Source organism: Camarhynchus parvulus, chromosome 3 (genome assembly GCF_901933205.1).
Source record: "Camarhynchus parvulus chromosome 3, STF_HiC, whole genome shotgun sequence".
Taxonomy (NCBI): domain Eukaryota; kingdom Metazoa; phylum Chordata; class Aves; order Passeriformes; family Thraupidae; genus Camarhynchus; species Camarhynchus parvulus.
In genome coordinates, this window is record NC_044573.1 from 14,061,881 (window position 1) to 14,088,777 (window position 26,897).

Genomic DNA, 26,897 nt, shown 5'->3' on the forward strand with positions numbered 1-26,897 from the left:
TATGGATCCTCATAGGATCTGTGCTCCAGAGCATCCTGAAAGAGCCCCTTGGCCTTCTGGTCGCTCTGAGGGCCCTCTTTCCTTCACACCTGCCAGTTTTGGGGGGGAAGGTTGATATTGGGGGACTGTGCTTTAGAAGTAGGGAGGCTTAAACTGATCTTTCTCTTTAAGTATCTCCCTGACTTAGAACCTGGAGGGTTTTTGTGTAGCACTGTATTTGCTGATAGCAGCAAACTTCAAAAGTGATCCTCTGTGCTTACAGCATCTTGGTCTTTGGATGCACCTCTTGGGTGCTGGTGTCTCCTCAGGACCTTCCTGAAGAAGCAAAACTTACTGCAAGATCTGCCTTTTCCCTTCCTTGTCAATTGCCATGTGAATTTCTGAGCTTATTTATTCCAGTTTTGATACTCGATTGTGAAAAATCTCTATGATTATAATTACAAAAACTGGGGGGAAAACATGTCTTTGGTACTTTTTTGTGGTTTTAGTTTTTCCTTCTTCCTCTAGGTAGTGGAGGGAGGGGAGCAAACAGCAGGATGACAAAGTCTAGAATTGCCCCTGTGACTTAAGTGGTGAATTAGTTGGTGTCTTCTAGGCAGTAAACGTGGATCTGGGCCATAAAGCAACCTCTTGCTTTCACTGGATCTGAGCTTAAACAGGGTGAAGGACTTCCCAGTACCTTTCTGCATTCCACCTGTGCAAAGCATGAGGATGAATGAAAAGTCTATAATATTCACTGTAGCAATAAAAAATTTAAATTTTTCTCCCCCTGGATTATACAGAGGGTAGTGCTGGGTTTATGTTTATAAAAGATGTCATTATGATCTACTTCTTCTACCTGTTTGCTGCCCATCCATCTGCTGAATATGCATGGATCATCTGACCTCTTTCTAAAATGCCACATTTATTTTGTAGTGAAATCATGTTTCTTTATTAAATTGACTTTAAAAAATCTAATTTCTTATGTGGAGAATCCTGGAAGGCAGGACAAAGCCCTAGGAAGGCTGGCCCTGGAGAACCATATAATTTCAATGTTCATTTAATTGTTTTTTGCCCTCTGCCTTCATCCTTCCCAGCCCCCTGTCCCTGAAGGCTGCAAAGCATTGAGAAACTGAGGGAGAGCAGCATTTGTGAATTCTCACCCCCAGCTTTTTTGGATTTTTCAAAGGTTATTTCATCCTGATTAAAGCACTAAATTTGTCTGCTTCTTACATAAGTTTAATTTACAGTATTAGTCCACCAGTCATAGTTCCTTTCCATGTGGAGTAATCCCGCTGTTTTCCTTTTGGTGGCAGTAACCTCTCGCATTTATTGAACAGCATCCTTTGCTGCTGGGTTTAAAGTCTTCTGCTTTGGAACAAACTTTATGTAGACTGAATAATAATAAAAGTTTCAGCATGAGGAGTAGAATTTATATTTGATTTATGAGTTGTTTTGTTTGGTTTTTTGTTTGTTTGGGGTTTTTTTGGACAAATACTGAGGAAGTTACCATCTGTAATAAATATCCTGATATGTGAATGGTATATAGACGATATAAATAATATACAAAAATTATATCATATATTAAATTATATATTTAATTATAATATATAATTATATATATGATGTATTGTTAAATATATTTATAAACAATATTATATAAACAATAATAAGAGCTTGATATCCAGCATGTAAATGTGTTGTCCCTAAAGATTGTCACCTTCATGCTAGGGACAGCAGCCCTTTCTCTATGAAGTTGCTGTTGTGACCTCAAGAGGGATTTCCAAAGCATTTTCACCCTTGTTTGACAAGGAAGAGACAACTCCATCTTCATAACAGCCACCTGCCCTCATGGGGAAAGTCAGAGCAGAAAAACACTTGGAAGGTTCCCTCAGCTGTGGAGGATAAAGGCCTTTGCTTCTTCAGCAAGAATTTCTGCGAACAGAAACATTTCTGCTAACAATTTCTGCTAACTGATGGAAAATAAATGCGTTCTTGCATTTTTTAATAAGGGAAAAGAGTTGCCAATCTTCCCTCTCCTCAGATACTTTGTGATTCCTCAAATGTGTGGGCTGGGTCATGAACTCCAGAGCACTTTGCAGTTGTCCAAACTTCTGGAAGGCTGAGATGGAGAGCAGCTTCAATCTGAGATAAAATAATTTTGGAAGAGCTAATAGGAGAGACTGCTTGCTTTCTGCCACTTAGATTTGCAGTTGTGGCTGCATCTACTAACTAAAAAGAAAATCTTTAAAAAACCTAATTCTTCTCGATTCGGGGAGAAGGAAAAAAGTACTTGTCTCCCTATTTTCTACCCAAAAATACGTCCCATGTAGTGTTACACTTTTCACTCCAGTGAATGACTGGGCTTATAATGGATAATTCTATTTGTTGTTGAACTAGGTGAAAATGTAGTAATAACTTTGCACAGAATTTTGTGAGGGAGGGAATGTCTATAGTGTTATAATAGGACATGCATGAGAAAATTATTATTATCTGAATTAATGTTTTCCTGGAACAACTAAATAAAAATCATAGCCTTTTTTTTTTTAATTTAGCTAAAGACCACTATTATGTAGCTCACTAATCTGAGCACAACTCAGTTGCCAGCTCACCAGTGTCTGGTGTTGCAGCATACATTTTCTTGTATAAACTCTAATCCCACAGTTATTATTTCATTTTTCCCCTTTTTCAGCATTGTCTTAGGACGGTAGAAAATGTAATGTTTTCTGGAACTAGCACCTACTGAATTGCAGTGATGAAAATGTGCATGGGCACTATCCCAAAGCACTCTCACTGCTTTTAATGTGAGTTATTTTAGCTTTTAGGTTGGTGTACGTGTGCTCACTTCACAAGGGAACCGGCGCAGCTGGCAGGTCACATAAAGCGGAGGGTGAAAATGCTTGAAAACAATGAAGTGGAGAGGAAGGCTGGGTGCAGAACGTGACAGGGTTGAAGAACATTGCCAGGAGTGATAAGATCAGTGCTCCACTGCCTGCAGCAGCAATTTGTTGCTTAGGTATGTCAGCTAGAAAGAACAGCGTGCCTGCATCATTAGGGATTTTTTTAATGACTTTATCGTGATTTCTCAAGTTGCAAAAGTTGGGATTTGTGTTGTTAGAGCCTCTCACATTTGCAGTGTTGTTTTTGGTGGTACTGTGATTCCTGAGGAGATGTGTAGGAGGTGGTGTTAATGCTGGTGGCTCTGGGATTTGGAGGTGATGCTGTTCTGCACCACGAGCATTGTTTTAAACAACAGGCTGTGAACAAGGAGCCTGTACATTACAAACCTCAGCTAACTACGCCTGCAAATCCTCCAGGCAGACAGAAACAAAGGGCTCCCACCGTTATTACATTGTCCATTTAATGAGGGGTATTTTCTATAACTGACTGAGACAGAAAGGCTCGTTTCATCTGGCATTGTGAAGTGCTGACATTCTGTGGCTGTGCCACCTCAGTGAAAATGGCTCACCTGAAGTTTAATGGTTTACCTGACCTTTTGCAATGCTTTTTTAAAATTTTATTTTAAGGTTAGCTACGGCAAAGTGGTAGATTAAAGAAACATCATCAGATCTGCGTCACTGATCTGTAACAGGTGTGGTAGACTCTATTGGCCAAACAAGAAGCAAATCTCTCTCTCTCTCTGAATCTCTCTCTCTCCTAATTACAGTGGTGATTACATCTGTGCAAGCAGAGATCTGGTTGCTCTGCCCCAGTTGTGGAGGTTGGTGCTGCCTGTGTGTTTCTAGAGCAAGCAGGTCAACACTGGCTCTTCTCGTGTCTAATGCCTCTGCACTACCTCTGAATTTAAGAATACCCTACTGGATCTTAAATCTGCTAATTGCCAGGTAATGGACTTCCAGAACAGCATGCTGCTGAGGAAGTTGGATTCCCTGGTGGTGGCAGTGCTTCATGTCCTGCTGATTCCCGCTTTCCCATCCAAATATATGGTTTAGTTTGTTGCATTTGTAGGACTTCTGCAAGTATGTAGCATTTTCATCATTAATGACCTCATTTCTCAAAAAAAACCCAAAAAAAACAAAACCTCAAAAACCCCAAACCCTACAGGTGTGATTTCATAAGCTGCACACCCATATGTGTGTGTCTGTGAGCAGCATATTCTGTGTATATAGAGGGGTGTGTGCACACAGACACTCCCATGCACAGAAAGGGAAATATATTGGTTATGCTGAAATTCATTATTCCAACCTGATCCCCACAGTGTTTCTCTTGACCTGAACAAGAGTCTACTCTGATTGAAGAACAGGGAGTCAGATCTTGCCTTTGAAGATCATTATTTCAAATTAAATGCTTTCACTATGCTTAATTAGTATTCATCAAACACATGCTGTATGGAATATATTTGAAAAGGGAGAAGGACTCCCTTAGGCTTCACATGTAATTTCATGCCTTTATTTCTGTACCACTAAGGCTCCATTCCCTACTCCGCAAAGTGTGTGGGAAATGATGAAGGAGGTAATGAAGCTCAGTGCCATCATCTCACAGTACTGGTGATTTTCTGGACTACTTTGAGTTGTCTTTCCTCTTTTAAATGTGGGACTCTGAAAAGGGGAGAACTTGAGCTGTCTCGTCTTCATTTTGATGCATAAAGACTGAAAGGAAAGGAAAGGCTCAGTGCTGAAATTTTGTTCTTTATTAAATGGTACTCTAAAAATGGTGTTTCTTACAACTGGTGTGAAGGAAGATGAGTTCTTGCTTGCTCTAGGAGGCAACTGATGGTGTCAAGGAAGTAAAAACATTCATTTCAACCTCACTGCTCTCATGTGAGGCTGCCACACAGCTGAGCAGAAAACAGACCTTTCTTTCTTGCTTGCTTTCTTCAGAGAGTGTGGTTAACACATTGACTAGCACTCTGTCAAAGATGCAGGAGTGTGGTATGCACTTGAGTGAAGTTCACAGCTAGTGTATGAAAAGGAAATTGGGATGACACAACTCCACCTTTTTACAAGCTGAACATCTGAAATTTTTAATTCCTTTTAACACTTAGCTACAATCTTGGCAGGATGTAGTTTAGATTTTTGACTGTGCTAGTGTGTAGCAACTGGGTGCAGTGTATCCAACAACTTATTAAAAAGAAAAAAATGCAGACAAGACCAAAAATTTTGTATGGTATGGCTAAAATCTGCTTGTATGGCTAGAATTATTGCAGTTTGAAGCTTGTACTCTGGATTTCTTCCAGTCTGGTGACCAAATATGATGGAGCCTGACTTCTTCAACTTTTAGATGACATTTGTTTTTTCAATAGTTTATTTAATTAAAAAAAAAAAGGAAAAGCTTTGTGGCACAAAATACCAGGCACTGCAAATGTTACATGAAGTCGTTTTCCATTGATGTTTTAGTCCTAAAACCCAGTGGGACAGAAGTTGTCAGGTAAGAACATCTGACAGCTTGAGCTGCTGAGTGGCTCCTCTGTTTCCCCAGGAGCCTCCCTGGGCAGTCAGGATTAGCTGCAGCTTCCCGGGAGGGCTCCAAGATCATCCCTGGGGGATGATTTATTTATAACAAGGTGAATTGAGTCATTTTATTTAAAGGTGGGGCCTAAAATACCTAGTTTTTAATTCTATAATTGTCATTATAAATGTATGCTTTTACACTGTGAATTTTAAGGAAAGGATTAATTTATGGAGTAAGTAAGAATGAGTGGAACATTGATGGCCTGCATTGTGAAGGATTAAGGGTTCATTATTGGGAAAACCAAACTGGCTTGGTTGGTTTGTGGGCTTTGGTTGGTTGGTTTGTTTTGTGTGGTTGTTTTTGTTGAGTTTGTTTTGTTTTGGCAGTTTGTTTTGAGGGGAAGGCATTTTTGTTTTGTATTCTTAACACCTGAAGCTTAAGCACAGTAGTTTTCCATATTTTTTTACCATTGGATTTACCAATCATAAACAAGGAAACCAGATCTTCCTTTACTTTTTTTAGCCACCCAACTATTTTAAAATTGGACTGTTTGAACAAAGTAAGTTGGACTTGCCTTTTGCCTTGTTTACAGTGCATGAGCACCTGGTTCTGGTTGATAGCCAAGATCTAATTCAGAGTATTCTATCTTTTATAAAGTTGGTAGTTTTAGAATTGTACAGCAAACCTGGGACTCCTTCCTCATTGCCAGTTCCCACAAGAGTTCAGTATCTGTTTATCTGCTTGTGCTTGACGACTGCAAGTTGAATTTTTAAAGGTGATCTTGGAATGCATTTTTTTATCCCTCTAATTCTTTGGCATATTCTATATTTACCTCTTTACAATGCTGATTTATATGTGGTTTCATCTAAGTAAAAACAGACTGCAACAATCCCATGAAAACAAGACATAAAATATACTATTCAGAGAAAATGTGAAATAACAGCCAACTTGTCCAAACAGTTTATACCCTTAAGTGTTTTTCTAACTATTTTTAAAATATTTTTGTCATTGTGTCATGTCATTGTGCATGTTAATACATTTCTGAAAGCATGTTTTGTTCACATCTCTCTTCCCTAACAGTAAAAAGTGGCAATACAAATATAGTTTGAGCAAAATCTGTGGGGTTTTTTCCAAATAAGGTTAGATTTTTTTCTGGTTGAGATGTTTTGGGATCTTTGCCAAAAGATTTCTACCTCAGCTTGGTGGGTAGTTTTTCCTTTCCTTTCTTTGCAGTCTCTCTGAACTGTGATGCCAGGATTATGAAATATGTTTTGAAGATACACGCAGACGCTGAAGTAGTATCTGTGTGAAAGGCAAGTAATCAACAGACATTTTTACTCCTTGTCTGACATTTACACATGGCTTTGTTGTCTCTCTTCAGACTGTCACATCAGATGTGCTGTTCTCTCAGACTCTTTTTGCCTTTTCTGGTTCAAGAGTGGTTTTTATTCTCTTCTGACAAGCTGTTTGTATAAGTACCTTTTAGTTTTACACAGTCACACATGGCAGAAATATTTTGTGTATTTGGATTAGTTGTGATTCCTTTTTTATTTTGTCATTTAGCTCAAATTTTTAACATTTTTGAAGTGAGAAAAATGTAACTCCCTTTTTCTGTCAAAGAAAAAATGGTACATTTATGATTTACATTTGCTTGGTAAGGAAAGTGGGTTTGTTCATTTTATGACACGTCAGGAAATCTATAAAAAGTCTCATAATGAGCAGAAAGCTCTAATGAAGTTGTCCAGTTCATGTGGCCAAATGGCAGGGAGTTTACTGAATAGGAGTAGCCCCCAATTTGACTAAAAGACAAAAGCCACAGAAAAAATTAATTGAATTATTTTTGATGCCAAGGGTTACAGTGTCTCAGAGCAATTGATTGCTGAAGTTTCTAGCAGTTGAGGCCTAAAAATGTGAAATCTAAAAGCAGATTTTCAGCACCAGGGAGTTTCCACTGGTGGGGTCCCTGCAAGCTCTGCCAGCCACAGCATTGAACAGGGCTGGGCAGGGACAGGGCGGGGGTGGCACAGGGCTGGGAAGGACAGGGCTGGGCAGGGACAGGGCTGGGCAGGGACAGGGCTGGGCAGGGACGGGGCTGGGAAGGGGTTCCTGCAAGCTTGGGAAAAGCTGATGGCTTGGCCAGCTCTACTGATGGATGATTCCAGCAGCCCAACCTGATAGAGACAGAGAACCCCCCTCTCTGGGGTAATGGAAGCAGTCATTAATGTTTAATGGGATTCTCTTGGAGAGGGCTTTGGTCGATGTCTTAGCTGTTTGATCACATCATTAGCTTTTCCTCTCCCCAAAATGTTAATGATATTTAGTGCAGAGATAATTTTTGATACAGGAAATGGCAACCAGGTCTTTATGGGAAAGTGAGAGATGGTTTCTTCTGAGCTCCCTGCTTCGGCCTTTGCTCCTATCAGTTGATGTTTTCCAGCAACAGGGGTGGAGAGGAGGATTTACACTTGGGAATCCTGTGCTGAGGAGTTTGACCTGCTGCTCCTTTCTCCTCATAAAGGCTTGGCTGTTCGCAGCCACCAGGCTGCTGCTGGTTTGGGGAACATGTTTTATGTTTCACTGAGCTGACAGGAGGGAAAACCGTTTTCCCTGTGCTGAAAGGAAGCCCTGGTGGCTGGGATCCTGAGAATGGAAGCTTCCCTCTCACCTGTCAGCTCTGTCAGCATGTAACATGAGTTGTCAAAATAGGTGGTGAAGGACCAGCTGGCAGAGCACTGTTGCTTGCTTCCTGTGAAGCAGTGTAGTCTGTAAGCTTGCCTCCTTCCCTGGCTGGTCTGTTTGCTGCTCTGAAACACAGGGTTATGGCTAAGGCAGGGATGTGTTCCCAGCCTGGGCTGGGAGTGCAGAAATCCTTCTTCTTCCAGGTAAGAAATGGAACTCCAGCTGCTGCTTAGAGTGGCAATAACAGGTAATGCACAGTAGTGCTGGGAAAGAAGGCGAACAGAGATTGGAATCAGAATTTGCCACTAAAAGAGAGTGTATGGCAGCAGCGGAGGCTTGAGACTCATAGAGCTCATGTTTTTCACTGCTAGAGCATCTCTGCTTTGTGTCCAAATGCAAGCCAAGGGACAGATTAGCTGAGGTAACCATTAACTTTTAAGATGCAGACAATCAAGGTACTCTGAGTAAAAGTGGAAATTTAATTCACGATACTAAGTCTGTTTCTGTTCTTGGTTCATAATAAAGCAAGTTTGTGCTGATATCCCTGACAGGATCACTGCTTGCAAAGCTCCAACAAGCTCTGCTAATATCTGCACCATTACTGCACTCAGGGTAGGGCCACAACTTTTTTTTTTCCATGTCTTCAAAATGAAGAAGTGCTCTAACTTCTATTTTTAACTCTCCTAAGTGAAATGAGATTAGACATGAAGCTGTAGTCCACAGCACAAGTAATTTTCCCAGAATGATTGTAGAAACCTGATAAACACAGATCTCTTTTATTGTAAGAGAGCAGAGGGGAAGAAGAAAGGGCTGAGCACGTGGTCTCCTAAGGGAATGACAGGTCATGTCAGCAGTTCCAGGACTGTCAGTGTGTCTGTCTCTCTTTTCCTGCTTTTACTGACTCCCGTGAATTTTTTTTTGTTATTTACCATCTGGTATTTTCTGTTCTATCTGGATTTCTTCTGCCTTTTATTTACCTCTCTGTCTTTGGCAATTGTCCATTAAACAGCTTTCATCTGATGAGGGTTCCTGCTTCTGAATCCAGCTCCTTCATGACTGGAGAAGAAACCATTTTAGACTGAATAACGTAACCTCTAAAGATGTGTATGTTCTCCAAGAAAACAGCTCCCTTCTGCTGAAGCCAAGTTCAGGGGGTACATGTGTGTGCACATTCATTTTGAAAGAGGTTGAACCTCTCAAACTTCTCTCTAGTATGGTTGCATCTTTAAGAACTACTGGGAATGTGACATTTCTTTCCCTCCACCCCAAGAAGCAAAATGCTTCCTAAACCACAGCAAAAAATTGGACTTGAGTGGGGAGAAAATGATTGACGAAGTCTGGGATCTTTTTTTAATTTGCTGTAATTCAGTAGAGTACAGGTCAGGTTGGACAATTTAAATTTGTATTTTTAATTTCAGTATGTTTATATTTTTAGTCCTGCTATGTCACCTTTATTGTTGCAAGGACATCTGCTATTAATAGAACTTTTGTTCCATGTTTTATCTCCCTCCAGCCGGTCCAACCTATCTGTGCTCTCTGAGAAGCACTCTCCATTGCCTTTTTTCTTGTATAACTCTTCCTCTTTCTATTTTAAATAATACAAGTGTTTTGAGAACTTACACAGGAAGGAAGGGCTGGTGCTTTTTTTTATGTTTATTGCTTAAAATCCAAGCTTTTAGTATCTCCTCATAATCTGAGTCTGCAGGCATCGTTTGGATATCCACCTATGAGTGATGTTATCCGTGGGTGGGCTTGTTCTGGTTTTGTTATTATTGTTTGTTTTATAAGTGCTGTAAGTGTCTAAGTGTCTACTCTGTAGACCGAGTAGGTCCAGACTGAGTAATGCTGATGACTCTGAGTTTTCCTTCAGCTAAAGATGTTTTCTGGAGTGGGGGAGCCACTTGAGGTTTCCAGGAAGCGTGATGTGACCGCAGGAACACGGCTCAGGTTGCGGCTCCTCTGGTGGCTGCCTGTTTTCATCAGCCCTTCATCCTCTTTTGTCATCAAATGCATCTTCACACCACAGTAAAATGACACCTTCTGCAAATAAATTTAGGAAGTGGTGTTTTATGGTGTTGTGAGTTCAAACAGGGCATTTCTAGCAGCTGCAACAGGGTGCTGGCAGGGGCAGGCTGGAGAAAAAATATTGTGGTCGCTTCACATGCTTTTAAAAACTAATGCTAAGGTCTCTTTTGTGTTCAGTTATAAGCTAGGTCAAAAAATAGCTGAGTATTCACTCCCCTGTGATTGAACGTTAAAGCAAAAAAAAGTAATTTTAACAGAGAACATAGTTTGGTGAGCTTTTATGCAAAAAAAAAAGGTTGGTGTTTAGGGGATTTCTGCTTGGTGGGAGCCTGAGAATTGTGGGGGTGAAGATGGAGGAGTCAGTGAAGAAGCATGGAAGTGACCCATTGAGACGAGTTTTTCCCTGTCATGTGCACAGTTGACAAGTCTGTGTGGAATCAAGCTTAATAAGATCAGGAACACAGGAAGGATGTAATTTTGCCTGAAACTTGATCATCCACACACACGTTTTTCCCGTCTGCAGTAGCAGTTCCATAATTTTTGTGCTGGTGTGTGTTATGAGTTTTCCCATCCAAGAAGAAAGCCTGATGAAAATCAGAAGTCAAATTCAAAAATATTTACAAGTCTGCTGAACCTCTGTTGTCCTGGTGAGTGCCTCCTTGGCAAGGAACCAAAAGGTTGGAATAAAAAAATAGTTGTTGCAGAAGACCTGTTACATATTAGAAAAAAGTAAGCTACGGGGTTTAAATAAATGTATTTATTAACCTCTTAATGGTTCGCAGGTTCAGTGGTTCTTTTCTCTTAGCAAATTGTTTTATTTTGCTTTTAGCTTTCACTACAGCTCCATAAGAGGCAAATAAAAGTAATATTGGGACATGGTATGGAATGTGAATAACAGAATTCATGTGATCTCCCATGGATTCGATGAAGACTTAAAGATGAGTTAAAATCTTTCTACTTTGTGGTAGAAATACTGAATGTATTGGGGTCACTTGTGATTTCTGACTTAGAAATCTTTCTACTTTGTGGTAGAAATACTAAATGTATTAGGGTCACTTGTGATTTCTGACTTAGGAGTTCGTGGGGGGTGTAGAAGCCTTTAGTTTTAGGTTTTTTTTCCCAAAAGATGGATGACCATTTCCAAGTGCAGACAAGCTGCAGGCTGTTGTATCTAATTTTATCTTAATTCTGATTCTCAGGAGAGCTCTTGGACTGTAATAAACAGTGTTTGTGAGGCACAACCTACCAACTAATTTAAAACCTCCACTATCTCCAGAAACGTGGGAAAGTCTTCTGGACTTACATCCAGGGACCATCTGTGGGAACAGCTCATTTATTACAGGGCTGGATGTCTCAGCAGCCCTTGGGGGAGTCAGGCTCGTGCATACAAAGGAAGACCCAGAAACCACAGGGTTGGGAAGATGTTGGATTCCTCCTGTCAGAAGCTGCTCTTTGCAGAGGAACACGCTGGGCTGACTCTGACAGATAGCACAGTGTCAGCAGCACTCATGTGCTGTTCTGAGCTGCTTCTCTTCCCTGTAGGCAGCTGCTGTTTGCCCCCAAATCCAGGAAATGTTTTCTCCTGAGGCTGATAAGTGAGAGATGCACGTTGGTGTTACCCAGAATGGGCTTTGTGTGCTGAAGATGTTCAGCTGAGCAAGGTTCCCTGGCATGTTCCTCCTGTCTGCAGCTGCTTCCACATCTCCCTGCACGCGTTCCTGGGGGCTGAGAAGTGGCTTGCAGGGTTCTGTTTCTAAAAGCACAGGAATGAGAGGGGCTGTGGTGCAGGAATAACCTTTTACCCCACCTCCCAAAAGCCTGAGGAGGCGAGTTCAGTAGCACAGTCCATGGCACTGAGTTGTTTGTTTCCTTGAGCTTGGGATTGCTTTGAGCTGCAGGCTGGCAGCAGCCTGCACTTCTGGGGGTCAGCTGGAGGAAATGCCTCCACGTGCTGCTGTACCCAGCTCCTAGAGCTCCTCTGTGATGGTTGACAAGTAATGTTTTTCTTCTGAAAATGAAATGTGTTCTTTTTTTTCCCAGTGGATTTTAGCAGTTGTTGTTTCTCACTAGTACTGCATGCTTGTCAGGCTTTATTTCTCAGAAGAGATAATGAATTTAAGTCTGTTTTCCTGTTCTGTGTACCAGGGCACATGTCTGATGGATCTAATTAGGCTAATACAAAACTCTCAAGATTACCAAATATTGTTTCATTAAGGAAATGGTATTTGAAGTCTTATTTTTATTGGCTGAATTGTATTTGAAGACACAGTGGGTTTGTGTTGAAGGAGAACATAAGGAGAATTCAGTATGACTAAAACCGTTTCTTGCTGTTCAAAAGCATCTGCCCAGCCTCTGGAAAGAAAAGGATTTGTGTGCTTGTAATGGCATACTGTCCATAAGCTGTGCTTTCTTGGAAGGAAAAGAAAAAGTGTTTTATCAAATCACAAAATACAAAATGTGAGGAAATTTTTAATATCTAATGGTGTTGTTTTACAGACTGATTCAAAATGTCTATTTTGTAATAGACATTTTTTACTTTTCTTACTTAGATATATAAGTGAATAGTCACAGTAAAGTTAATTTGCATTTGGCACTGGCATAGAAGAGCTGTGATTCTATACATTCTTAAGAGAACTTTTCTGGTTTTTGTTAGTTGAAGATTTTTATGTTGAAATGGTAAATTACTTGTGATTAGCAACAAAAACTGAAATTACCTGAGAGTATAAAGTCTCTATAACATAATGATGTGTCACTAACAGTACAGTGGCTGAAGATATGGCAATTATTCTGCACTTTAAGGTCTGTCTGGGCTAAGAAATTGGCATTAATAAGATGTTTCACTCTTAGACCAATGCTGACAGTGATTCAGCTCTAGCAACAGATGGATAAAACAGGTTTCAATACCTTTAAGTTCTGAGAATTTTCCAGTTAGGATGCTAAACTGTACATGTGTTGTTTATTCCAGCAGCGAAACAAGCCTCACCATGGCAGTTGGAGTTGAACAACAGCTGATAATTGTCATTGTCCTGGGGCTGATAAATGTTCATCTGAAGCTCCTGGGGTTTAATAGCATGAGAGGGAGACTTATAATCAGATATATTTCATCTGTCTCCAGATATACGCACAGAAGAACCGCTCATGTTCTAATTTAAATCAATCCTTAGAAATACCAATCAGATGTATCCCCTATAATTGGATATTCTATGTAATAAATGAGCATTGTTAAAAGTAATAGAAAGAACTGTTTGTAATGCTATGCAGAATATGATTTGAAATATAATTTTTTGCCAAGTTAAAACATTTCGCAAGCTTAAAAAAATTCTGAACTGAGGCCCTTCATATAAGCAATGAAGTAGAGTTACGTTTGTTTAAAGAATAGATTGTGTAAATGTTCATGCAACAAGAGACCAGAAAGATCAGCAAAGACTTTAACTAGTGGTTTTTTTGTCCACAGTGAAATGTTTCCAAGTTAAGATGAAAAAGAATACTAAAATGAGATACTGCTCTTATGTGACTTGAAAACCCTTATAGCCATTGGGATTTGTTTAGGAATTTCAAAGAAAATATGTCTCCACTAATTAAAGTCTTCATGCAGCTGTACCAAAATATAACTCATTGATTGTTTGTACCCACTTCCTTTAAAAAATTAACTGGAATTTTGAAGTAGTAGTCATATTTCCAAGAAGGGAGAGATTCTAGTCTGAATGATGGATTACAAGGCTGTGTTATTTAAGGTATGCATTATCTGATAAATACTGCACCAAAATACAGTATGATTGCTACCTTTTGGGGTCTTGCCTGTGTGCAGTCAGTTTCTTTTATGTGTAGAGTATCAAACTGTCCCTATTGTGTGCACATGTGTGTATGAGGGAGGTATAAATGATGGCTAATTATCACACATGGTTTCCTCCCTCTGGTTTTGTGTGGCACTCTTCTGGTAGCAAACTGTATCAGGGTGCTTATAATACATAAAGGTGCAGAGTTTTTAAATGTAGCTCACACCACCCCTTAATTAACCAATCTCTTGATGATCTTTACCAAATAGCTAGGTTGAACTGTCCTGTATGTGCTCTAGTAATATTGTTTTGTGTCCCTTATGCTTAAAATTTCAAGTTTGGTCATAAGCTCCCTTGTCTGGATACACTGCAAAGTCAGATTTATATCACATGTCAAGCACAATAAGGAACTTTGTGTCTGCAGTTTTTTATCAGCTTAGAAGGGCACTGCCAGAAATTTGCTGCATCTTGCAAAAAGGGTTGATGTGAAGGGAGTGAGGTTAAAAAAAAATTCCAGAGGATTGCAAATGTGAAATGCTCGAAGGTTATGAAATCAAGCCTAGAAAAGGGGTGCCTGGTATCACCATGAACCTGCATTAAGTTAACATTTAACACAAATGAGCTGTTTTGCCATGACACCTTTGCTTCACTCAGTGCAGAGGACACAGTTTGTGTTCTTGGTTTCTGCACAGGAATAAAACAGAAGGCAATTTTCTGCACAGCTGAACTGGGAAGAAAGTCTGCATCTGAACTTGATCTTGAGAGGGCTTGCTGAAGATGCTGGGGTCTGTGCTTGTTGATTCACCTGCCCTCCTCCCCCCGTTCACAACAACCTGCACAGGAGGAGTACACGAGCAGTAGCAGTGTCACACAGCACACAAACACAGATGCAGTGATGTGAAAAATGTTGAAGCACAAAATACTCCACACTGCTGTTAGCAGACAGTGTAAGATGTGGCTGTAGAAAAGGACTGTAAGTCTGAATAGCTTTTCTTCTGGAGATAAAAAGAAGTGCTGTTTTCACTTCCAGCATAATGAGTTAGTACAGGATAATTACCTCTTAAGTTAAATATTTCTGATATAAAGCAAGCAGTATGTACCAATATGTCAAATGCCCTATAGAAAAGCCAGAATGGTGCACTAGGCAGCTCAGATTTTGTAATAAAATCACAGATGCTCCTATTAAGCTGGAGCCTTAATACAGCCGAGGGTTTATTCCTAGTGTTGATTGCTATTTCTTTTCTCAATCACATAACAGATGGCAGCTGATCTATTGTGAAAGCAAGGCAAGGCAGCTCATCCCTTGTAAAAAAACACTACAAACATCTCCATTTTTAGATCAGCACTGTCCAGTTTGCAGACAGGCAGTGTGAGGTGCACAGTGTGTGTGTCCAGCCCAAAGCCACACGATGTCACAGCCCTGGCTAAAGGAATGAGGCTGTGGTTCCCCAGTGCCTGGAATGCAGCTGTAGCAGTACCATGTCAAGGAAGATTAAATAGAGGCAAATCCCAGGGACTGGCTGCACTTCACCTTGCTGTGCTCTATGTCAACATGTGCTTGGAGGTGGTGTGCTCATTTTGGAGAAGTTGCATCCATTTTGTGTGAGAATGAAGCAAAAGCATCTGCTTGAAATGACGATGGGAAGCTTAACCACAGCTTCCTTTTTCTGCCTCCCATGCTCCCTTTGTGGCCATATATAGCAGCAGCTAACGCCGCTGAGGCAATGCAAATACAAGGCTGTGGGTTTATCAGTTTTGAAAAAATAGATGGAAAAAACTGGATATCTATATAAAAAGGGGGTAATAATAATAATAATAATAATAATAATAATAATAATAATAATAATAATAATAATAATAATAATAATAATAATAATTCCTGTAGCTGCACAGGGATGAGGAATAAATGACCACTTCCACTCTGTTGCAAAATACAGATAAAGCCCTACAAAGTCCACCAATGGTCTAAAAGAGGCTGCAGGTGCTTTGTTAAGGCTTTTTGGGCGTTACAGATAGAATAATACAGATGAAAAAATGCAGTTGCATTTGGCATTTTGACTCTCCCTTGAAAGGCTCGTGCTCTTGCTGCTGCAGACCCTGCTTTGCTGGTGCAGCACTTACCAGTTTTGCTTCCCTGTTTGTGGTGTGGAGGTGGCAGATGAAACTGTGGGTGATGCAATGAGGTGGGCTTTCCCTTCATTGTTCCAGCCCACGAGCACACCTTCTTTGTCCCAGCCTTCCTGTTTCCTGGCCCAGCAGGGCAGCAGTGCAGTGCCAGACCTGACACAGTGTTTGTGGCATTGTCCATTTGGGAGTGTCTGAGGCACAGTGGGGAAAGGGCCAGGAGACAGGGAGAAGCCTCCTTGCTACCCCATAACATAACAGTGCTGAATTCCCAGAGGTGCTCCCAGCTCATTGCTGGAGCCAATCCACTCCCCTCCAGCTGCTGTGGGGCTGGAATCTGGGATTAGTAGTAGACACTTGCAAATTGAGTTTTAATGAAAGGTGTCAGGTTATTTGCATAACTTGGTTTGTTTGTGCAGCCCCTATAAGATCCAGTATTTGTCAAACCCTAAAGATGTGTCCTTAAAGTCCTCAGTTAAGCAAGCTTTTCCCTTTTACTCCCTTTATTTTCCTACAGTCAATTGCTTCAGCAGACATGGATTTGAATCAGCTGGAAGCTTTCCTCACTGCCCAAACCAAAAAACAAGGTGGCATCACATCAGATCAGGCTGCAGTCATTGCAAAATTTTGGAAGAACCACCGGACTCAAATCCACGAGAGCCTGATCAATCAGAGCCGCTGGGATAATGTCCTGAAAAACATGAACTGGAGAGTGGACCTGAAGGCACAGTTGAGGCACATTGATCAGATAAACACTCCTGTTGCAATAGTTGAAATGGAACTGGGAAAAAATGGGCAGGTAAGCTTCCTTTTGCAAAATACATAAACCTGATGTAGCTGCACATGCACTGAGGCACATTACCTATGGCTGAATCCACTGCATCCAAATCAAGCCAGTTGATTCATCACCACTGGCCCTTTAATGGACTTGAAGTTGGGGTCCATCTTTGGATACAAAGAAGCATCCTGGGTGGTGAATGCATTTTTTGCTTTTGTCATATCTTCATATAAAGAAGATATCACATATATATTGACATATATATATATGACATATATATTGACAGCTCTCTTTACACTAAGCTTGAAAAATCAGAGGATGTAGAAATCGAACGTGATCTTATAATTCTGTTTGTATACTGTGCACTGCAAATTCAATTAGTCTTCTTTTAATTCAACGCTAAAATTAGTTAAAATATGCAAAGTAGGAGCTGAAAAAGAGTAAAGCTCACAAATTACATTTTAGAACAAATGAGGGGAAAGACTGCTTTTTATTTTACATAACACCCATTATTATGTTACTTATTACCTGTCACGTTATGCAATCTGGCCTCATCTGCCTGAAAGATATCTATCTATATATATATGGCTCCATCAGTGCTGAACATTGCCTTCCTTTTTTTATCTTTATAGTCCATAGGATTGTACAGCTAAAGGCACAGATTCCCATCTTCACATTTGCTGTTGTTTTCTAACAGGAAATGTGTTTCAATTTGATATCTTTTCTCTCTGTGATGTTTTAGTAAATTTCAAAACCTCATTTCTTAGCAGTAGCTACTGCAAATCATGCCATGAGCTGATTTTGGGAATTTTGATGTTAATAGTTAATGTTTAGCAAGGTTCCTTGTATTTCATAGTATTGTAATAGCAAGAGTGCCTGAATTAGGAATACCTCAGTCCATACACCTGGAATATACATGTGCATAGGAATGATTGAATTCCAGCTGTGTGGCTAAGCCAAGCCAAGGATGAAGGTACTTATAATCTGAGATCCTGCAGAGACAGAAGGTATTGTTGGAGTCATTCTGTTGGTTCACTTTTCTTTGCAGTCAGTGGAAGCTGATCCTCTCTGAGCCTTCCACTCGTGGTTCTCTGCAGTGACCAATACAATAATGGTGTGTGCCTTCAGGTTTTTTCCTAACCTCAGAGAAGTGGAGTTTTCTGCTCAGGATCTTGAGATTGAAAATGATTCTGTTCTATTAGCAGCAAATGGAAAAAAGGTTGCTTTGAATAAAAAGGTTACAAGGAAGCACATTATAATGAGTACATTGAGTACATTAGTGAGCAAATGGGAGAAATACCTACATTCATTAAAAAGTGCATCCTTAACTCAGAATCACTGTTGTGTTTCACGAGGGGATTATGTAGTTCGTGACTCCTGTTTTAAAACTGTTTTTCCCCCAGTAATGGATTTTACAGTAACATCAAGCAGCAAGGACATTCATATTCCTTTCACCCTCTGCAGAGAGAGTCAGGGGATGGAGGAAGAATACACATTTCTGAGACACTGTAATGTCTCTTACCAAAGAGCCCCACAACAAAATGAAAATGAATTATTTTAGCAATGCCCCTTCATGCTGCAAAGGGAAAGGGTTGTGGAAATGCATTTTTGGAACTGCCATCAAACACAATTTTGCCTCCTTCCCTGAGGATACCAGTGAGCTGTGGCAAGCCTGGTGTGAGTTAAACTGGTCCTTACTGAAACAGCCATGGAGTAATTAGCATTGTCACCTCTTGAGTCAATGTACATTTATTCTAAGGAGCTCTGCTTTCACATAGCCTTTGGCTGTGCATTAAATTAGTTCTCTGCTGTAAATCTTTGGGTTGAAGCACTCTCTGCATCAGGCTCTCTGCTCCTGTGATGGGATGAGGTTTGGGATACCATAGGGCTTTGGGGACCTCCTGGAAAGATAGGTGACAGAGACTCCTATTGGAGGTTGAACAAGTTGTTGCTGCGCACTGGATCCATCCCACTAACTTAAAACTGTCATGTTTTATAGTCTTTATAAGTATTTTTAATTTATTGTTAGCACATGTCTTCTAAATATCAAGTTTTGTAGCACATCAAATACACATATACTGGTACCTTTCCTAAGTTTAGCAGAGAACATATTTTCTAAACAGTTGTCAGCCATAGATGGGATTTGATGAATAATGAAGATCTGGCTTTGAAGAAGAAAGCTGGATGATGATTCAGGAGTAAATTATTCACAACAGACTGTTTTCATTTGGACACATGATAGCAGGGGAATATACAAATGCATTGATATGTAATGAATTGACATGAATATTTCATGGTTCAACAGAAGCAAAGAAATGCTCTGTAGAAAATGTACCTTTCCAGAAGTCACTCTGATTCTTCTCGGTGCCTCTGGGTTGGATTTAGGTCTCTGCCCAGCAGACCAGGCTGCTTGGTGGAGCATCTGCTGCTTCTACTTCAATAAATAATTTTGCTTCCTGCTTGCCTTCTCTGAATTTCAGTCAGCTCTTTCATGAGGGGAAGACTCTGTGTGTGAAACCTGGTGTGGTTGGGAATGGGGAATTAATTGGAAGTGACTGGTTCATAAATGCCACTAGCCTGAGTTTATGTGAATTTTGTCAAATTTTGTAGATGTTTTCTGGCTGGAGAGAGATGCTTTTGGGTTTGAGAATCCATCACAACTTTCATGCATTAATTCTTACTAGCCTTGCCATTACTGATAGGAGAAAAAAATGAACCCTTTTCCCTAAGTGCTCTTGAAGACATTTCTAATGAGGAACATTTGAAAATACCATGCTCTGAACTTTGAAAAATTTGATTCAAGATCTGTAAATTAGAGTTTGAACTCTTCTTCAGTAAAGATTTTCCAGCAACATTAAAAGTTTCCTTTATGCTGGTGCTGTAGTCTTTATAGATCCTAGCAGGTCTATATTAAGATTAAAGGCAGATGAACATGCTAGCCATCAGCTTTGAAGGCCCATTTTCTTAACAATATGACTAAAAATAAAATTATAAAGCAGTTGCACTTTAGCCTGCATTTGCCTTCATCTTGTGATATTTAGTGCTCATAACTGCTGGTCCATTTTTTCCATCTTTTCATTGGCACAATGGTTTCATTCTCTTGGGTTTTTTATCTACTTTGCTGGCTTTCTCTTAAAACATCTATAGCTACCTGTCCCCTTCTTTATGTCCTTTTTTATCTTGTTCTCTCTCTCTGAGCATGTCTGTAAAGCTCTTTTGGCATGAAATTTCAGGCAGACATGAGTCTGCTCAGAGGGGTGGAGAGTGAGCTGGAGCATCCTCCTTCTCATGCCCTTCCTGCCCCTCTGCAGCAGCCCTACTCCACTGGGTGGGAGCCACTGCTGTGCAGTGTTGGCTTACCTGCACATTTCAGTCCCAGATTTATACCTGACCTTGCCACTGACAAAGTTAATGCATTGGTTTTGTGCCATGGCTTGGCACATATATTATATTTAAACTTGTTTTCTGGCTTTTGTCATGTTATTTTCCTCGTGAGATCTGCCTCTCCCCTGGGGCTGTGTTCTTCCTGTGGGCTGATTTGCCAATAAGTTTTACTTTCTTTATATAAATATATATATAGTATTATCTATTTTGCAGTTTAATGTCTGAGACTGATCAGATATTACAGATTAGCTGAGAATTTGTTCTTGGCTTTTTTTGCTTTAGCTTATTTACAGAATGGATATTTTCACATACATTTCTTTTCAGTGTTTAAGTTACCAGTAATCCATGTAATATCACTTCTCCTGGGGTTTTGTTGGATCTTAAAGCATGTTTTATGATCAAAGAGTATTTTTTGCCCTGGTTTAACATGAAGCTGGGATTCTCCTGCAGGATTCTTCCCAAAAAGGCCTGAGATAATCACATCAGGATTATGGATTAAAGGGTTTTTTCCCAAAATATTGTATCTCTCTTCTCTTTCCTTTTCTAAAAGCCTCTATTTGCCAGAGGGATCATAACAGTTAATTATATACAGTAAGTAAATACCACAATGTAGCAAATACTAGAAGCTACATACAAGGTAAGAAATTAGGACAGTTTCTTTCAAAGTGAAGGGCAAACAGCAGCCTTGCAGTTGATATACTTTCTCTGGTCTGAAATCACCAGGGATGTGTATCTTCACAAAAACCAAGTGTTTTTCTTTACAGAACAGGCAAGCATTAGTAATAACTTTTTCAGTGAAAGTCTAATATTCAATACTTATGATTATATTTTGATTGTCACCTTAAACTCTCCCCAGTGAGATAAAATGCTTTCTGATGAAAGGACTTGCTAGGTGAAGTGCATCTTTGCCAGTGCAACAGCATACTTGATGCTGAAAAAGTAGGAACTGTCAGCTGGCAGTTTAGCTGCTGTATGCTGGTGGCTGGGTCCAGACCCTGATAATTCAGAGAAAATACTACTACTACTACTACTACTACTACTACTAATAATAATAATAATAATAATAGTAATAATTCTATTAGTTCATGTGTGGAAAGAGTTCATAAGGATTATAGACAATTGTCATGTGCTGTATGTTAGAGATAAAATGCTTCCAGTATTTTGAAGGTCTGGAGCTTGACGTTTCATCAAGTTTTAGTTGCGATGATTAGAAAGGTTTAATTAATGTTTTGAGAAGGAGTAAAGTAGGTCTCAAAGTAAACTTCTGGGAGATTAATTTTTTTTTATGACTTGTTAATTATGTCCATGCTACACGAATCTAGGCTGAAATTTCTATCATCTGTGCTATAAACAAATTATATTTATTTTCAGCATTCACACGATGTAATAAAAAAAAAATCTTAGCATTTATCTTCTATAAAAACTCATTCCCTTGCTGGGAGTACACACTGAACACTGCTGAGGATGTGGTGGTGTTTTGTGCATTTTTCTGAGCCATTTTTCTCTTGGCTTTTGTCAGCTGCAGTTATGCCCAGCCATAGCTGTCGCTGCTGCAGAGAGGTCAGACCAAGAGAACATCAGGAGTACACTCATGCCATAGGGAGGAAGGATTATGGCTGTGCCTGCCTTTACCTCTGTGTGACTCCAGGTCAGGCTGCTTCAGAGATATGGCTGAAAATAGCCCCAGGTAATGGATCTCCAGTCTTTTTTTATGTAGGAACTGTTTGAAAAGGCAGATTGCTCTTTGTAGGGCATAGTGTGGGCAAAGCGATGCGTGGGGAGATGAAAAGCAGCTCCAGGTACCCAAACCAAAATAACTCCAGCCAGGCCTGCAAAGAGGAAGGAAAAGCAGCCACCAAACCATTTTTCCTTTCCAGCCATAATCTATCTTAGTCTTTGTAGCTATTAACATCATCAGAAATGATATTGCCATCAAAAATGGGAAAAGCGTGGGCATTTAGAAGCCAAATTAATAAACTTAACTCCAATGGGCTTAATATTCTTATGTGATTAAAATGATGGAATCTGGTAAGTAGAAGTCAGTTGGAAAAAAAATCACCTTTGTGGCCAAGCCGAATGTAATCATTTGAGCTTTTGTTCACCTTGGAAATTTATGAGCTGGAGGGAACAGTTACATAAGGGCAGTACAGTGCAAAAGCAAATAAAAAATGGAGAGGGCAGCAGGTCACTCCACAGAGAGGAAACGAACACAGTTGACTGACTTAACTCAGTTATTTACTTAATCCTCTGCATGGCACTCTCTGTAGCCCTTTGCTTTGACAGGTTAGTTTTTGTCACCTTCTTGGAGTGGAGAGAAACTTGGGGAACAAGAAGAGAATTCTGTTATTTGTGGTTCTTGGGATATGGAAGTGTAATAAGTATGTCAAGGAGATAAGAGCATTAAATGGAGATTTTAAATAACTGTCTGACTCAAAAGTGTCACTTTTCCACTGGGTATATTTGACAGTATTTTTTACCTCAGGTATACATCCTATACTAAGCAAGTATATTCTGTAATCAGTAGTGCTGACAGTTTCCATGCTGATTTATTTGTGCCCTGTGTATCTGGATGTGCAAGTGCACACATACTCATATATTCCCTGTCTCTACTGAGAAACTGGATTTGCTGAAGTAATTAAGTAGAATAAGTTAACTGAGATAGAAGTATTGATTGTAGCTGAGCTCAGGGTATTACAGGGGAAATTCTGCATTAATTGAAGGTAAGCTGTATGAAACCAGCAGTGATGCCTGCTTACTGCCTTTCATCTGCCTAAATTCAGATTAAGTCCTGGACCCTTGAAATTTTTACCTTCTCAGGTCTTGCACATTATGACAGAGGACTTACAGTCTGTTAAATATATAATATCAGTGCTATCAACAAATATTTTGCAATCTGACATCAATCAGTTCACACAGAGCAATAAAATGTGGGATAGCTTTGATGAAATGTCCTCCAGAGCATCTCTTGCAGCCTTGAGAAACAGATTGCAGTGAGGCTGGGACAGGGGCAGCTCGGGTCAACAGACCTGGCTGTTGAAAACTGTCCCAGCAAAAGTGTTTCACTACATACCTTTTGTTGGGGTTGGCTCTACAGAGTCAGAGACCCTAAACTGCATCTCCCCCATCACCAGAGGAATTGTTCTGTTTGTGGCAGGTTGACAGAGCAGTTTCTGTGTGACACTTGCTCTCTTGTTGTGTAAATAATCACAGGCAGTCCCACTGTCTGTGCAATTCCCACCACCACGGACTTGGGGCTGTGTGGAGAGTATCTGCAAACATGCAAATTGAAGCACTGCATTTGCACAGAATGCCAGAGTGGCACCATTTGACTGCATGACCTTGCAGCAAAGCCAGTCTATAATTGAGGTCAAATGTAGTTGAAGGACCAAAAATTGTAATCTCCCTTGCATCTTTTTAATAGAAGTCAAAAGTTTTGCATGATTCTTGAAAAGCATTTTAAAAAGGTGGAAATTTCTTTGCTGGAGAGCCTGTATACAGCAAATCAAAGCTTCTTGGCACCTTAGCTCTGGTGGTATTGTCCATCTGTGTTCTTCAGAGGACTTGGATATCAACATAAGCAAGCAATTTGTTCTCAGGAAACTCAGGAAAAAAAGGAGATGTTGTGAACATAAATGCCCACTGCATTAGCTAACAATGCATCTTGTTTTTACAGGCCTAGCCTGACCAAATACATTTAAATTTGTTGTTTTGCCAGTTAGCCAGCCTTGCCCCTCTTGACACTATGCCATGTTGCTGCTGAGAAATGCTTTGGAGATCCTTTCAGGTTTGTCATGATCTCTTTTGAGATCTCTGAGCATTGGCATTCAGAGTGCAAGTAAGAGCAAACAGGTTCTTAATTTATTTTAATGAGGAAGAGCTACTGCAGGAGAAGGTATTAGAAGATACAAAAGGAGAAAGCTACCACATAACTGGGGAGAAACACTTGCAGAGCATGAAAGTCTTTTTACTGCTTAATCCTTTAGATTCTTTTTATTCTATCTTAAATATATGTGTATATCTATATATATATTTGTATACTTTTCATAAAAGATGGACTCCAGTTTTTGCTGTGCAAGAATTGATGCAGCAGAAGAAACAACACAGTCCAGAGTGACAAAGCAAAATCCCTTCAGTTCATGGCTAATTCCCAGTGTCATCTTTTCATGGATCAGGTATTTCCATTCTAGTTTCTGCAAACTAGGGCTTTCCATCACTCTAGACCTTCTACTCATCCTAATTAAAAATTAAAAAAGATAAACATTTTTTTTTCCTTTTCTTTTATCATTCTGTTTACAAAACCTCTGACAGAGTGATTCCACAGGTAGCTGGCTGGAATCTGTTGGTGGCCAAAGCTGTCCTTGGCAGTTGGTAGCTGAGTATTAATGCTGAGGTGCTGTGAGCTCCCTGCATGGGAATGCAGTTAATCAGCATGTGGAAGGCTCGGAATACTGGCATCCTGTTTGGATAAAAGCAGGCTCTCACTCCTGCTGCAGTTGCTCTTGCTGATACAAACCACTAGCAGTGCTGCTTAGGGACTTCCAGAGGCCAGCAGAGAAATTTTGGGAGAGGCTCGTGCCCCTGCCCAAGGGAGTGAATGAAGACTGTAGGAAACAAAGCCTTTTTTTTTGCAGCTTCACTTACCTCTGTATTAAATGGATTTGTCTGCTCCTTGGTATGCTGGCTTCATCTTGTCAAAGTGTAGACTGAAAGAAAGGCAGTAAATGGAGCTGCCACAGAAGATCACACGTGGGTTTGAGAGGGTGGTTTTGGTGTCAGGTGTTTCCCTTGCTGCCAGGTGGACTTGAAAAGTTGCTGAATTTTGCTGCGTGTCCTCACCCTTGTGCTGCCCCAGCAGTGACATGTTCATGGAACTGAAAGTGGCTGAGTGAGTCCAAATTAAATTTTTTTTGTTCCCTCCCCACCCTTTTATTTTTTTTCACCCACATTATTTTTAATGTGGATCAGTTTGTTGAAGAGACAGGTTGAGGGCAAAATTGAGCAAAAGAAATTGAGAGCTCTGTCCTGCCTTGAAAAAAATGCTCATTTAAGCATACATGTTGAAAGAGCTACCATTTTAAATTCTAGCTAGTGATCTCTTGAACAGAAATGAAGCAGCTCTCCTTGAATGCTGAAGATAACTTCTCTGAAGTGCCAATTTTTCTTCCAAGAGTGGAGGAGGAATAGAAAATGAGAGGCATGGCTGTTGCATGAGTTTTGTATTGTGGAGTTCATCTGGAGAAGGGTGGGAAAGGTATCTGATATGGAGATGATATAAAAGGGGATCTGGAGGTGGCAATCTGTGCCGATTGCAGGAACAGGGGAATCTTGATGCTTTAACCGCATTGATATTCTTTGTTTCTAGAAAGTTTCTCAGCTGCGTGGATTTGTGACAGCAGTAATGAGAAGCATGACTGAAATACTGGTTCCATTCCTTGCCTGCTTATTTTGTCTAGAGTTAGTGGGAACTGTGGTGAGCTGAGCCACAGCTTGGCTGAGTTGCCTGAAGTGATCCTGTAAGTCTGGGAACAGCAACAGTCCTACAGTCCTGACTTACTCACAGCTTTAACAAATAAACTCATTTATTGTTCAGGGTTAGGGTTTTTTTGTTTGGTTGGGTTTTTGGTTTGTTTTTTTTTTTATTCAATAGTTACAAGAAGTTGGTTGGTGTTGACAGTTTCATCCTCAAAACAGCTTTTTCTGTTTCCTTGCATGCATCTGGTCCAGTTTTTTGTTGTTTTTTTTTTCTTTTTGCTTGTTTTGAAAATACAGAGGCAGTGGGGTGAAGCATAAGTTTCCCTGCTTTTATCTGAAAGGAGATGGTTGGGAGGAGATCACTGGCAAGTGCTTTTGGTTAAGACATCATTGTCCTATATACTACTTTAGGAAATGACTACTTTGAACATAATTCCTGGAGCAAATCCTCTTCATTTAAAAAGAGATTCTAACTTACAAAAGATACAAGACAATCCTTTGATTAAGAAACTTCTTGCAGCTGTAATTTTGCATAGACCTTGACACAAGGGGTTTTTTTCCTGTCCTCCTTTCAAATTATCGGTTGCAAAACTCCACAGAGATAATCAGACATGCAAATCTTCAATATATTTTTAGTTCAACTCACTGATGTAGATTCATTAATATGTTAATATGATAAGGAAAGCATAATTTAAATTGCATATGCCTAATTTGGTTAATAAATGCTTGAAATACAGTCTCAATTTTAGAAGTAGCCATACTTGATACCAATTTTTCAAGGTTTTTTTCCCCTTTTAAATCACAAGGAGAGTACAAAACCTCTTGTTTTATGTACAGAAATAACTTTGTGGTGCTTTTTACCATGACTATGCACAACCAAAGGACCTTTATGCTGGGAATCAGTGTTCCTTGTACACATTGTCACATGCCTAATGATTGAATTGTAATAAATTGCATCAATGGAGACCTAATGAGGATTGTGGTATTGTAATTTGAGTTCCCAGACTGCATTAGGTGGAGTTAAACACAAGATAGAAGATGAAAAGAGAAAAGTTTCCTCGTGTTCAAATATGGCCAGGCTCCACCAATGCAAATCAGGGATGTGCTTGCCCTGTATTTAATTTGCACTGGCCTAACTAAATGAGATACAAATCACTACTGGAATTAGAATTAGACAGCTTCTGAATCTTGGTTGAACATGCAAAGCTGCTATAATATCTAGATTTTTTTTAAAGCCCTGAAGTGGTATTTGAATGCTTACAGGCAAT

At 39.9% G+C, this 26,897-nt stretch overlaps 2 protein-coding genes across 2 annotated transcripts in view; both read left to right on the forward strand.

Moving 5' to 3' along the window:
• COMMD1 (copper metabolism domain containing 1) overlaps nt 1-26,897 on the forward strand; it is a 63,858-nt gene that overhangs the window by 1,185 nt on the left and 35,776 nt on the right. The window contains exon 2 of the mRNA XM_030945057.1: nt 16,513-16,794. Within this exon, the coding sequence (XP_030800917.1) occupies nt 16,513-16,794 (282 nt within the window). The remainder of the gene's footprint in view (nt 1-16,512; nt 16,795-26,897) is intronic.
• Nucleotides 16,709-26,897, forward strand: part of B3GNT2 (UDP-GlcNAc:betaGal beta-1,3-N-acetylglucosaminyltransferase 2) — a 72,128-nt gene continuing 61,939 nt past the window's right edge. Inside the window, exon 1 of the mRNA XM_030945056.1 lies at nt 16,709-16,794. The gene's annotated coding sequence lies outside the window, so the exon portion shown is untranslated. The remainder of the gene's footprint in view (nt 16,795-26,897) is intronic.